At 39.7% G+C, this 12,781-nt stretch overlaps 1 protein-coding gene across 2 annotated transcripts in view; it reads left to right on the forward strand.

Moving 5' to 3' along the window:
* The window catches only part of LOC306873696 (protein FAM13A-like), a 46,896-nt gene extending 34,124 nt beyond the window's left edge, over positions 1-12,772 (forward strand). The window contains exons 12-22 of one of the 2 annotated variants that reach the window (XM_079423159.1): positions 1,750-1,852; positions 6,148-6,364; positions 6,448-6,589; positions 6,810-6,891; positions 7,123-7,328; positions 7,422-7,505; positions 7,612-7,707; positions 9,803-9,886; positions 10,330-10,529; positions 11,290-11,391; positions 11,527-12,772. In XM_079423159.1, the coding sequence (XP_079279285.1) occupies positions 1,750-1,852; positions 6,148-6,364; positions 6,448-6,589; positions 6,810-6,891; positions 7,123-7,328; positions 7,422-7,505; positions 7,612-7,707; positions 9,803-9,886; positions 10,330-10,529; positions 11,290-11,391; positions 11,527-11,638 (1,428 nt within the window). In that variant the 3' untranslated portion in view covers positions 11,639-12,772. The remainder of the gene's footprint in view (positions 1-1,749; positions 1,853-6,147; positions 6,365-6,447; positions 6,590-6,809; positions 6,892-7,122; positions 7,329-7,421; positions 7,506-7,611; positions 7,708-9,802; positions 9,887-10,329; positions 10,530-11,289; positions 11,392-11,526) is intronic. The other variant, XM_079423160.1, reaches the window with a different exon arrangement.
* Positions 12,773-12,781: the final 9 nt, after the last annotated feature.

Here is a 12,781-nt window from a genome sequence, read left to right on the forward strand (position 1 = left end):
CTTCTCGGCTTTTCATAGCCCTCAGTTTGAGTTTCTTGACCAGATTACTGCTGTTTTGGCATCTCTGGATATGATTAGATTCCTAGATTGAAATATTTATATCCATAATAAAACAAATCTCATCAGTAACCAGCAATATAATCTCATTAGTTGTCACCTCTTTAATCACGACGTGAACAGGTGATGACAAGAAGATTATGTGATGAATTGTTTACTGTTGATTGCCCTTGATTGGAGAGATTTTAGGCAATGTTTTTCTGGGCCAAACATTATGTGAAAGCTGCAAATCTACCGAAAGCCTGTTGATCTAAGTCAACTGACTTCCACCACTTAAAGTCGTTTACGTCATAGTTTCAGCAAAGCATGCATACGTTGTCTATACATTGTTTTAAGAGAGCAGCTGGACTGTGCGTGAACTGGTGTTTAGTTTTGATGAGTGTGTATTTGTGCAGTGAGGCACATTTGTGACCCTGGACCACAAAACCAGTCGTAAGTCGCACATGCATATTTGTGGCAATAGCCAACAATACAATGTATGGGTCATAATTATAGATTTTTCTTTAATGCCAAAAATCATGAGGACATTATTAAAGATCATGTTCCATGAAGATATTTTGTAAACTTCTTACCGTAAATGTATAAAAACTTAAGTTTTGATTAGTAATATGCATTGCTAAGAACTTCATTTGAACAACTTTAAAGGTGATTTTCTCAATATTTAGATTTTTTTGTGTACCCTCAGATTCCAGATTTTCAAATAGTTATCTTGACCAAATATTGTCCTATCCTTACAAACCATACATCAATGGAAAGCTTATTTATTCAGCTTTCAGATACAAATATATTTACCCTTATGACTGATCCAAGGTCACATTTGTATGTGAATTCAAACAGATATTCACAGTTAAACAGATCTTCACATGCAGGAAGTCTGGACTGTATGTTTCCCATGCCGTTCCTTATCTCTTCTTGTGGTAATAAAGTCACATCCCTTGGCAGGCTGACAGGGGCACAAAGTCCTGTTCCCATGTTTGGATTGACACCATATCAGCAGTGTAGCAATTATGGACCATGACGAGCACGTTATGAAAATCACAATGCCACAAATAGCACGTCTGCAATGGCACAAGTGCGTTTCAAATCCAGTTGCATTAGCATGAGTAAGCCCTGTCTGCCGTAATATATCGGTAAACGGGACTTTCAGTCATGCTGTCAGTAATGCGGGGCATGTATTGAGGAAAAGGCCCCCCTCTGCTCCAAAAATAGACCCCGTCCCACGCCCCAGAGCCGGAAGTGTGTGTTTGTGCGAGTGACCGAGTTGCACATTTATTCCCTCTGTTTTAATATTGAACAATCATACAGGAGGGGCTGTGTAGGTGCAGATGGATCTAATCCAGATAAATAGGGAGAGTTTCGGAAATGCTAAAGGGAGAAATCGGGAAGGCATTTCGGACTGCAATCTGCCTGCGTGCTTTGCGTGCTCTGCATGTTCTCTCTCTCTCTCTCTGGGAAACAGAGAGAGAGAGAAAAGAACATAAAATTAGCCACACCTACCCTGAAAGGAAGGTGGGTGGGGTTTGAGCAGAGCAGGCAGCCAATCAGCAGGCAGGGGTTTGTCCCGCAGCGCCGCCCCCTGCCTCCTCCCAGGCTAAGTAGACGAGCAGGCTCAAGGGTATTGCTCAATTTAAGAAGCGCTCTGCCCCCACTCTGGTGTAGTTGGTGTTTATCCTCCGCTCTTTTCTCTGCTAGACGCCTGCCATGAAGATCCAGGAGGCTCTTAGTGGCGCAGAGCCGTGTGACGATGTCCCTCGACTGGACCTGTCTACTCTGACGGACGACAGTAATTGGGCAGGTCAGTGTTTTTATTTATTTATTATTTGTCTCTCTCTGCACATGGGCGGCAGCTGCAAGTCTGCCTTGCCCACATTGTGTCCTCATGCAGTGGATCTTATTAAGTCATTTAACATAGGAAGAAGATTAGAAGCAGTCTGCAAGCTGTTTTCCTCATATTCTGGATACGGTGTTATGTTTAATCTAAGAGAGGTTTATTTTGCATTGCAACAGAATGCTAGCGATGCATTTTTCTCTGCACGTTTGTTGTAAATATTGAGGTTGAAGCCACAGATTGGTGCTTCTTCAAAGCCCTGCAATGTCCCTGGAGAATTTTGACTCTGATGCCTCTGGGATTTATTGAGTTTGCACTGGATTCATCTGCGGTTCTTGCAGTTGCATGTTTTTTTCCCTCCTCACACTTCCCCTTTAGCCATAATCCTGTGTTTGTAAATACTAGACGGGCTACTGATTGCATATTTGCGCTTTTATATATGTTTGTATATATTAATGTATAGATGAATAAATATAGATTACAGCAGTTTTTGTTCGGAATATTAATTTTAAGTGCATATGTGTATATAGACACACATGTTTTAATGATTTAATGTATAAATTACTAAAATGTGTATAGGTTTTTTAATTCCATTTTACTGTATATAATGAATATAGATTGTCACTTTTTTTGTTTATTCATAATTTTTAAGATAAAATAGAAGTTATTTAATTTTAATGTATAAGTTGTTTTTAAAAATGTAGATTCTAGCATATTATTGTTTATTTGTTCATGTCGCCTCCTGAGATTTAATTGAATTTTAGTGTATAGATTAATAAATAGATTACTGCACTTTTTGTTTATTCAATTTGCTTGTCTTTTTTAAATATTAATTTATATATAGAATGAAATTTCATTTTAGCGTATAGATTAATACATACAGATTTTTTTGTCATTTTCCTTATTTTTAGCATTAATATCAATATGATTAATCGTGTTTAACACCATGTTTTATGCAAGCAATACACAGAACTTCACTGAGCAGATGCATCTGAATAAAATGGATTTTATCATTTATTTGATGCATTTTCACAGCTGTTGCATTTCAGTCAAGTTTAGGATTCACAGTATTTGTCATCTTCAGTGTTGGGACTAGAAACAAGTAGATGTGTAGCTTTACAAGTGGAGGGCCTTGTAGTCATAGCAACTGGGAAGTGAAACTGGAGGAGGTTTAAATCCAGGCGTCTGGGAGCTGTTGCTATGTGCACGTCACGTATCAGCCTTTAAAACTTGTCATGGCTATGCACAATAGTCCCCCTTCCTGTTTCCTCTTCAGTTCGTGCAGCATGTGCCAGTTGTAGACTTGCACAAAAATGCGCAAACACACCCCTTTTCACCATGACCTTGGAATATTTGTCGTGTACGGTCTCTGTGTTTAAGGAGGTCTGGCACGGATACACCCAAGACTGTGAATGGCACATAGCTTGTGGAGCAGCCCTGCTGAGAGGGTTGCCATGTTGATTCACAGTTACCCTTTACTTTAATATAGCGCTTAATATTGTGGTCACAGCCTTGGCAGAGTCCCTATACTGTAGCATGGACTTGTTCTATGGCACCCTCTACTGAGAGCTGTACACAGCTGCTTACATAATGACACATCTCGCTTGACATTTACACTAAGATGGTCAAAACATCGCCCTGTGGCTTTGCAAGGTCTTCACAGAGACATTCCTAGGAGTGCGACGGGAGATATTTCCTCTAGGCACTGTTCTGTTGCCTTGTGTTTAGAAATTATTTCCCAATGCATTTTAGTTTGGTATATGTATTGTGTAAAGTGCTATACTAGTGAATAAAATAGAATTTAATATTTTTAATCATTTTAAGGCCGTTCAGTGTGTTTTTGCGTACACAGATCTTTGCAATAAAGTTTGGCATGCTATGCAATCACATGATAATGATGAAAAATTAGTTTTGGTGTGCTTTACAAATAAATAAACCGCTTAATTTTGGGGCGCATTTTTCTAGTTTTTATGATGCATATCCTAGCGATTTAGTTTATGCTAAACAGAATGACTTAAGACGAACATGATGGCAAAAGGAACAATATTTATTTTGAAAAGTGCTATACAAAAAAAAGTTTTGCGCAAATCCTAGCAATTATGTTTGTTGTGCTTAGTGGAACAACTTAATTACAGATAACATGATGAAAAAGATGGCTTTGGGACAATATTTATTGTGAAAGTGCTTTCGCTTTCGAAAATTGACTTATTTTGGGGGCAGTCAAAATGCCATAGTGCATTGTTACCTAGTTATATGCCACAAATCACATAAATTTAGTTAGTTAAGCTTAGAAAAACAAAAGATAATTTTAGAACAGCGTTTTGAGAGCTACACAAATCAGTAATTTGAATAGTTTTCTGCACTTAACCTAGTTATATTTAACAATTATGTTTGTTATGCTGCTTAATAATGCTTAATCACAGATATCATGATGAAATTTATCCGCTTTATGTGTGGTAGAAAGCTTGATACAAATAAAAGCTTTAAAGCAAAGGCTGTGTGCATGTTCTACATATTGTAGCAGTTAAGTATATTATATGCAAAGTACAAAATCACAGATGAAAAGCATAAATGATTATACAAGCTAAAATGTTTTTGGAAGCATATGCTTGCTTAAAAGGAGCTCACGCGACTGTAAAATACTGTTGCTCCATCTCATGGTCGTGGGAGTGGTCAAATGAGGGTTCAGGACGGTATGTAATGTTGAGCTGCCAGACCTTTGTCCCACTGCGGCCGGTGCCAAAGCATATTGCGGTGACCCACTGCGGTGCCAAGAGGCAGCGGTTTTCCCATATGTTTGTCAGCTGTGATTTCCACAATCTTATTTAGTGTTTATTATACACTCCCTGCATTTTTGTTCGCTCTCTTGAGTAAAGCCTTTTCTTTTGCCTCTCTTTCCTTTTGTGTTTCAGATTCTCACTTCTTTACTGCCCCTTTCCTTGATTTTAAAAGCCTTTTAAAATCAAGTCACAATGAGGGTAAGGGCTGAGATCTGCTTTTGTTAACAACTTGATATCCCTGAGCCCCATCTCTCACCAGTGACCTTTAAACGCTGCATGGAAATCCCATAAAACACCCCAAACTGGCATGTACCCACCTAGCATATAACAACCTGCAGCTTCTGAGGACAGGCACAGTAATATGTGCCTTTATTTATGCCCGCAACGGCCTACTGAGACTTTTTGTGAGTCTTTTAGTGAAAGGCCATCTTGTACCACATGCTCGGATGTATTATGTCGGCTCAACAAAATGGCTCCAAATGCGCCATTAGGGAGAGGTCCATCTGACCCATTAGCTTCTCAAGCATGACTGTAACAAGCACATGACACGGTACAAAAAGTGCAAAGAAGCTGTGGGAATTCAGGCTCTACCAGATTGTTGCACAGCATTTTGGAAAGCATGTTGAGCTGCTGTGTTTGAGTGAGTGTGCATGGATTGAAATGATGGTATTGCTTTGACTGCAAAGCTCCATTCTTCTCTTTAAAATATATAAAAAATCTAGTCTATTTTCTCATCAAGTCCCATAAACTGTTGACGTGTAATGTTCTTTTAGAGCTCAGTTGGTACATCAATTAAAAAGGTGGTTATAATAGGCACATTGTTTGTTCTTATGAACGTCGCCTTGTGCAAACACTGAAGGTTGCACTTGCACTTCAGCGCTGTAAATACACCGATATCAACTTTATAACAACAAATAAGATCGAGTTTGATCCTTCATGCATGCCAGTTCAACAGGTCACTTTGCAGACAACGTTTATCGCAACATTCTTCTGGATGCATCATTAAATTGTCCTGACCTTTCTTTACGGTCACGGCATCTGCATAATAAATATACAAAACGCTCAGGTATTACAGCATGTGCTCGCTATGTTTGAGAAATAACCTGTAGTGTACGAAACTTAATCTTCAGAACACGGTTTCATTTAATCTACAATGAAAAGTACACGTGGACTGGGTGATAGTCTACTTCTATTTCTCAAAGATATAAATAGCTGGATAGCACAATTTTTTGTGGTTTCAGCTATAACAGTCGACCTCAAGGATGCCAGAAATAGCATCGAGGTAAATAGAGTATCAGTCCAGTTAAAATATAATAAGTACCAAAACATTTGGCTATATCAACAAAGACTAAATCTACCTTGTGGATGTCTTGGTGCCAGTTCTTCCCTGTTTGGCTTGCTACTTACTGGGTGACTTGCTAAAATCCAGACACGCTGCTTATTTCCCTCCATATTAACGCATGCATGTTTGCGTGTTGACAGAACCAGTCCCAGCCTACTCATCGTGGCAAAGGGAGAGTATGGACCGCGAAGAAGCTCGTCTGTCACCCCACGCTGGTGGAAAGCTGATTCGCCAGCTCCTGGAGGAGGACAGCGACCCAATGGTCTCGCCGCGGTTCTATGCTTATGGAGACGGTCAGCAGTATCTGGATGACACTGAGGTTCCTCCATCTCCACCCAATGCTCACTCCTTTGTCAGGTAAAACCACAAACTCTTGTGAGGTCTGGAAGATTAAAAACAATGTTTTTTAGAGGGTGATATTAATGATGTTCTCCATTCAGTAGGCGAAGAAGTTCATCATTAGGTTCCTGCGATGATGAACGGGAAGAGCTCACTTCAGCCCAGCTTTCAAAGCGGATCCATGTACTCAAGAAGAAGATCAGGAGGTTTGAGGAGAAGTTTGAGGAGGAGCGTAAATACAGGGTGAGCAATAGAGATGCATCTGATTGCATGACCCACTTTCTAAGCAACTTACATTGACTGCACTGATAACCCAATCCCATTATAATCAATAAAGCAGTCTACTCTGAAAAGCATTTTCTATATATGCACCAATCCAAAAGATCAATGCAAAACGTATTTATCTGGATTTGCTACAGATTTACAGTTTGTGTCTAAATACATTTTGGTGTTTTCGCTACAGCCTTCACACGGCGACAAAGCCGCCAATCCAGAGGTTCTGCGGTGGATGAACGAGCTGGCCAAGATGCGCAAAGATTTAAAAGGTATGAATATATATATATAGCGACGGTTACTGTTATGAAAGTGATTTGAATCACATAAGTCACACTAATCCAACCTTCATAATATGTAGTTGGAACAAAATGTCTCTGGTGTAATTTCTCCCTAACCTTTGTGGGTTGGGCCTACCAGGAAAACAACCCCTGATCTAATTTGCTCAGCTCATGGCTTGCAAAGTTCTTAAAAACAAGTGGCTCCATGTTCTGGCTTCACAGATCACAAGTTGCTAAAGTCAGAAGAGGATTTGACGCCCATCCCCCGCCAGCGCAGCAACACTCTTCCCAAGAGCTTTGGATCTCAGCTGGAGAAGAAACCCACTGAGACCAAAGCCCCCAAACCCCCTGTGGAGAGCACGCTAGAGGCAGTTATGAACAAACTGCAGGAGAAACGCAAGGAGGCTGGCCGACCTGAAGACATTAAGGTGCGATTTCAAAGATTTTTGTTCTTCATTTAACCCTTTTTATTATAAACAAATGCATGAATCTTTAAAATTTCATCCTTTGTTCTTCTTTAGGACATGACCCGTGAGCAGATAGCAGCAGAAAAAGTGTCCCTTCAGAAAGCTCTATTATATTACGAGAGCATCCATGGCAGACCAGTGAGTATGCAATGCTTCAAAAAAAGTGCAATAAGTTCACCTTCTGAAGGTTAAGAACTTAAGTCGAGGTTGATTTCAATGTCTCTCTTTCTGTCATCCTTTCTAGATCACCAAGAACGAGAGGCAGGTCATGAAGCCTCTATACGATCGGTACAGACTCATCAAACAGATCCTCTGCAGAGCGTCTGCCATTCCAGTCATTGTAAGTTATGTTTTTCCAACATATTTCTTGCTTTCCCTCTCCATTGTATCCTTGTGTCCCATTTCGGTTTCCCCATTTACTGGAGAAATCGTTCAAGTAGGAGTTCATATACAGCAGGAGTGTCCAATCCTGCTTCTGGAGGGCCACTATCCTTCAGAGTTTAGCTCCAGTCTTAATCAAACACACCTGAACCAGCCAGGTCTTCAGGATTACTTGAAAACTTCCAGGCAGGTGTTTTGGGATAGTTTGGAGCCAAACTCCGCAGGACATTGGCCCTCAAGGAGCGGAACTGAACACCCCTGGTTTACAGTTCCAAAACCTAGTGAGATACATGCACTTCCAATGTTGAAGGCTGTTGCAAAAGATTAATATGCAACTTTATTATCCTGCCTTCTACGATAGATCATTTTGGCCATATTTAAGCCAGCATGATTACTTCAGAGAATAATGTAGCACCCTTAAGAAAATTAACCATGGTTTTACTATAAATTTAAACCAAATATTATAGTTAAACCATGGTAACCACAACTTATCCATAGTTTTGCTACACTAACCATAGTTTAACCATGGTATTTGTAGTAGAACTGTTGTTATACAAATTGTAATCTACATTCCCAAAAAAACATGGTTACTACACTATACACTACACTTTTACTATAGTAAAACCATGGTTAGTTTTAGAAGGGGCAAGATGGCTAAGTGAGAGGAATTTCATTCAGTATTATAAAAATAAATGGGTTCTTTTACCTAATACTTGATCATACTGTGTATTTTCATTCTTATTTGAGTGTGATCAACTTAGCAACATGCTAACATAGCCTATTGAGTTTGCTGCCTATGTAGAGTGTTCCAAATCAGTCACTTCCATGACAGAGTTGCTGCCCATGTAGGCAGTTGGCAGCAAGGCAGCTCACTAAGTTTTGGAAAAAAGATAATACTTATCCGAGCCACGTTAGCAGACATGCATAAGCAAGTGTTATAGTATTAAAGGCTAGCTAGCTGCCATTTCTACTTTATTATTGAACTAAACCGTATGGATAAATCTCCACAGTATTAGTAGAGGAAATAGCATTAGCAGTAGCACAATATAAGCATTTAGCTGCAGCATTGATACGGTGGCAGTGCTGGGGCTTGTTAGCATCGATAAGCCTGTCTTTAGCAAGAGCTCAAGAGTAGTTCACTGAGGCCATATCGTGTAGCTGGATATTTGCAACAGTATTCCTTAATTCCTAAGTCTATTACACTTAGCATTAAACAGCCACCCTGGTCATATTCCCACACCGCTGATACAGAGTTTTCCCTCTGCTTAATGCAGTATGATATGTATGTGAAATACAACAACAAAAAACATCCTGAGTGCATGCAAATATCATACTGGTATGTTTCGGGTTATGTAACACAAAATGGATATTACCATTATATAATACTTGAAAGCCTGATTATATTTGGTGGAACTTCTGTGTGCGCTCATAAATTGTATTTTAGCTGTAGCTTCTCCATGTTTTAGTTAATGAGATGCTGTAAATTTTTGATTAGCATCAGTTTGGCTTCTCTTTAGCAGACCCATATGCCCAAAAACAATGGTTCCAAATCCTGGTCCTGGAGAACCCCCAACACTGCACATTTTAGATGTTTTCGAATCAAGCACACCTGATTCAACCCATCAGCGCATTAGTAAATACTCCCAAGACCTCAAATGTGTATTTCAGATCAGACATAAAAAAAAAACTTGCATTGTTGGAGGATCTCTAGGACCAGAATTGGGAAACACTGCCCTAAAACATAGGTCTTCAACAGTCCTGGAGATCCACTATCCTGCTAAGTGTAGTTCCAACAACACACCTGCTTGGTCATCGAGTCATCCTGAAAACCTTGATTAACTTGTGTGTTTGATTAGGGCTGAAGCTAAAACATGTAGAACAGGGTCTCCAGGAGCAGGGTTGAAGACCTCTGGCCTAAGATAATTTCTTGAAGTGTCACCTTCAGATTTCATGGTTTATGTAACATAAACCTTATAGTCCATTAGTGAGTCCTGCCCTGAGTGGGCTGATGTGTAGTTTACCGGGTTGTAATGTCACTATTAACACCACCACAGGGCTCGCCTTCCAGCAAGCGCAGAGGCCCCCTGCTGCAGCCCATTATCGAGGGTGTACCAGCCCTATTCTTCAGCGACACCAAGGTGAAGAGCTATTACTGCTCAACCAACCAGTGATTCGGCTGACCCACCTCCTTCCCCACCACTAGTTTCCTCATTAATCTAATCATGAATCAGTAACTGCATGGGAGTGCTGTGAGATTCGACTCCTGCTGATTCCATTGCCTTTTGATCACACCCCTATTGGGTTTTGTATTAAAGAAAAATTTGAATCGGTAACTCGTGTAAGGCAGTGCACTAAATGCTCCAGTTAGAATGAATATAATTTTCTGCACTGCTGGAGCACTGATGCTTTTCATTTGTACTAACTCTTATCATGACAGAAGCTTGATGCACAATGATTACTAAATGGCAATGAGGTTTGCCTTCTAAATCAATGTTATGCTTGATACTGCTCAGTCATGCTAGTATAAACTCTCGAAGTTAAGCTGCAGTAGAGCTAACCAGCACCATCTGCTCTTTTCCAGGAGGAGGAGGAGGACGGCTCGGACGACGACAACGACACCAGGACACAGTTCACAGTCACGGTTAAGCCAGAACTGAGCATGCTGGGACTTCTCGACCAGCTGGATGAGGACACAGATGGTTTCATCTCGCCTGTTGATGAACTCTCGCCCTCCAAGAACACTACTGACATGAGATTGTCCAATTTGCATGCTGCTACCATGTAAGTATAAGGTTTCGAGATGAAACCACATGTCTTAGGGCACTGACACACAAGATAATGCTTTAACAGTGTTTTGAGGATGTGGAAAAAGTCTGAATTCAAGTAGGAATATGCCAGATTTTTGAAAAACATCAAAAGTGAAGCAAATATTTGCATTGCACAACAACGCATCATGCAAATTTCCCACTCGAGTTGAAATTTTTCAACTTGCGCAGAAGACGCGGTTGAGGTGATATCACATGTTTGCTTTTAAATGAGCTTTTAGTGGGCACGCACCATAATGACCAGGTCTCTTTCAAAAAAGTGACTAACCTGGGCTGTTCCCCAAAAGCATTGTAAACCCAAGTAGATCGTAGAGACCATTGGTGCCAATGGATTCTACAAGCCATTTATGCTTAAGATGACTTTTTTGAAAACGCAGCCCTGGTAAAATAAAGGTGTAAATTGTTCTCAACTTTTAGATGCGATGTAGCATCACTTTTCCTAACCCTTTGAAATAAAATAATTTGGGATGTTCTCTGACCTACAATTGTAGTGTGTAAGTATCCCTACAGACCTTTCACTTTTCTTGTGTTCATAGTCTACCTTTTGTGGAGCTACAAGGCTGAATATACAATAGGCTAAAATTAATTTGTACGTTTAAAAAAGCTAAATGTTCAGTATTATGTACCAACTATTGAAACCTCAAATGATTGCATTGTTGCTGTGGTGGGTTGAAAGAGTCCTAAAACTTTCCACTCCTTCCCAACCAAACACACAGGCAGGAACTTGTGGAGCAACTCCAGGAAGCCCGTGAAGAAAAGAAAAGAATCCGCAAAAGCCTCCGTGATTTTGAGGACCAGTTCTTCAAACAGAACGGCAGGTAACGAAAACTTCAATACGCATTTTCATGTGCATGTTTGTTCTAAGAATTGTAAATTTTCTTAAGCTTGAATTGGTCTGTACAGAGAGAAATTAAGTCTTATTACTGAATGCTCTACTTTTGCTGTTCCCATAGAAACGTGCAAAAGGAAGATCGTTCACCCTTGACTGGAGAATACAATGAATACAAGCACATTAAAGCCAAGCTACGGCTGTTGGAAGTGCTCATCAGTAAAAGAGACTCCTAAGTTCATCTAGTGCTCAGCTGGGACTTACTCTACTAGCCAAACAAGGACCATCCACTGCTATCCAAAGCAATAGAGTGTGTACAAAGACAACATTCATTGACTCATTACAGGCACATTTGGCTTTGAAGGACGCCAAGACTTGCCTGGTTCACCAGATGTACAGTGCTGTTTGTTCCATTGTACAGCAAAAAGTACTTGTGTTCTGCTTTGGACTTACGATTTTAATTTTTTTGCGTCTGTTATGAGGCCGTGGATTTCAGAATACAATCAGATTACTTGTGAATCTCCGATCTTAATTCCCTTTGAAGCCCAGAAGAATGTTTCTGTTATATTTTGTTGTATTATACGACGTATAATTTTTAGCTTTTTTCTATATTAATTTTGCTGTAATATAGAAACAACGGTTTTCGCAATCAGACAAGCTTTGAAGAACATTGAGAGAATGTGTCTTAAATCGTCGGTGTATATACTTAGAGATGAGGAGAGTTTATCACTATAGGAACATTTCGTATTTGATGATTTGAAGAAGGTAACCGATTTGTGGAAGGAAAGCTCTCTGCCTATTATTTTGTGTTATTTACTGGTGCCATAATTCTTTATTTTGAACATTAATCCTAAGCAAATGTATTTTTATGTTCATCGTTAATCAAATTTTTCTCCCCCAACTAAGACCATTGACTAAGCTAGAGTTTACTTTACAAAAAAAAAAAAAAAATGCACAAATGAACCGTAAGAAAAAATAAATCTGTTGCCATTTTCTAATGGTGTAGAAATGCACAAAGGCACTATAATTCAGCTTTTATTGTTATTTTTGTAGTGTTTTTTTGTACTCCAGTGTCTAACTGGTCAAATGAAACTCACTGTTTAACAGTGATGTGTGTGGATTGAATCCCCTCAAAACCGTCTCTATTGTTAGCGAGCAATAGAAAGCAAAACTGTGGGGCCTCACTGAGCGTTTGTGCCTCAAATGCAGATACAAACAGAGTGAGCACATCACCCCCTTCTCTTATTCTCCAGATTGGAAAATTGTAGTGTGACCTTTGTTTTTACAGAACGTGACCAGGCTGATGGATAAAGATGAATACTGTGTGTACATTTTAGTACATGATTGTATTTGTATTTTGTATACATGATAAAAAAAAA

Source organism: Barbus barbus (assembly GCF_936440315.1).
Source record: "Barbus barbus genome assembly, chromosome: 8".
In the NCBI taxonomy this organism is placed as follows: domain Eukaryota; kingdom Metazoa; phylum Chordata; class Actinopteri; order Cypriniformes; family Cyprinidae; genus Barbus; species Barbus barbus.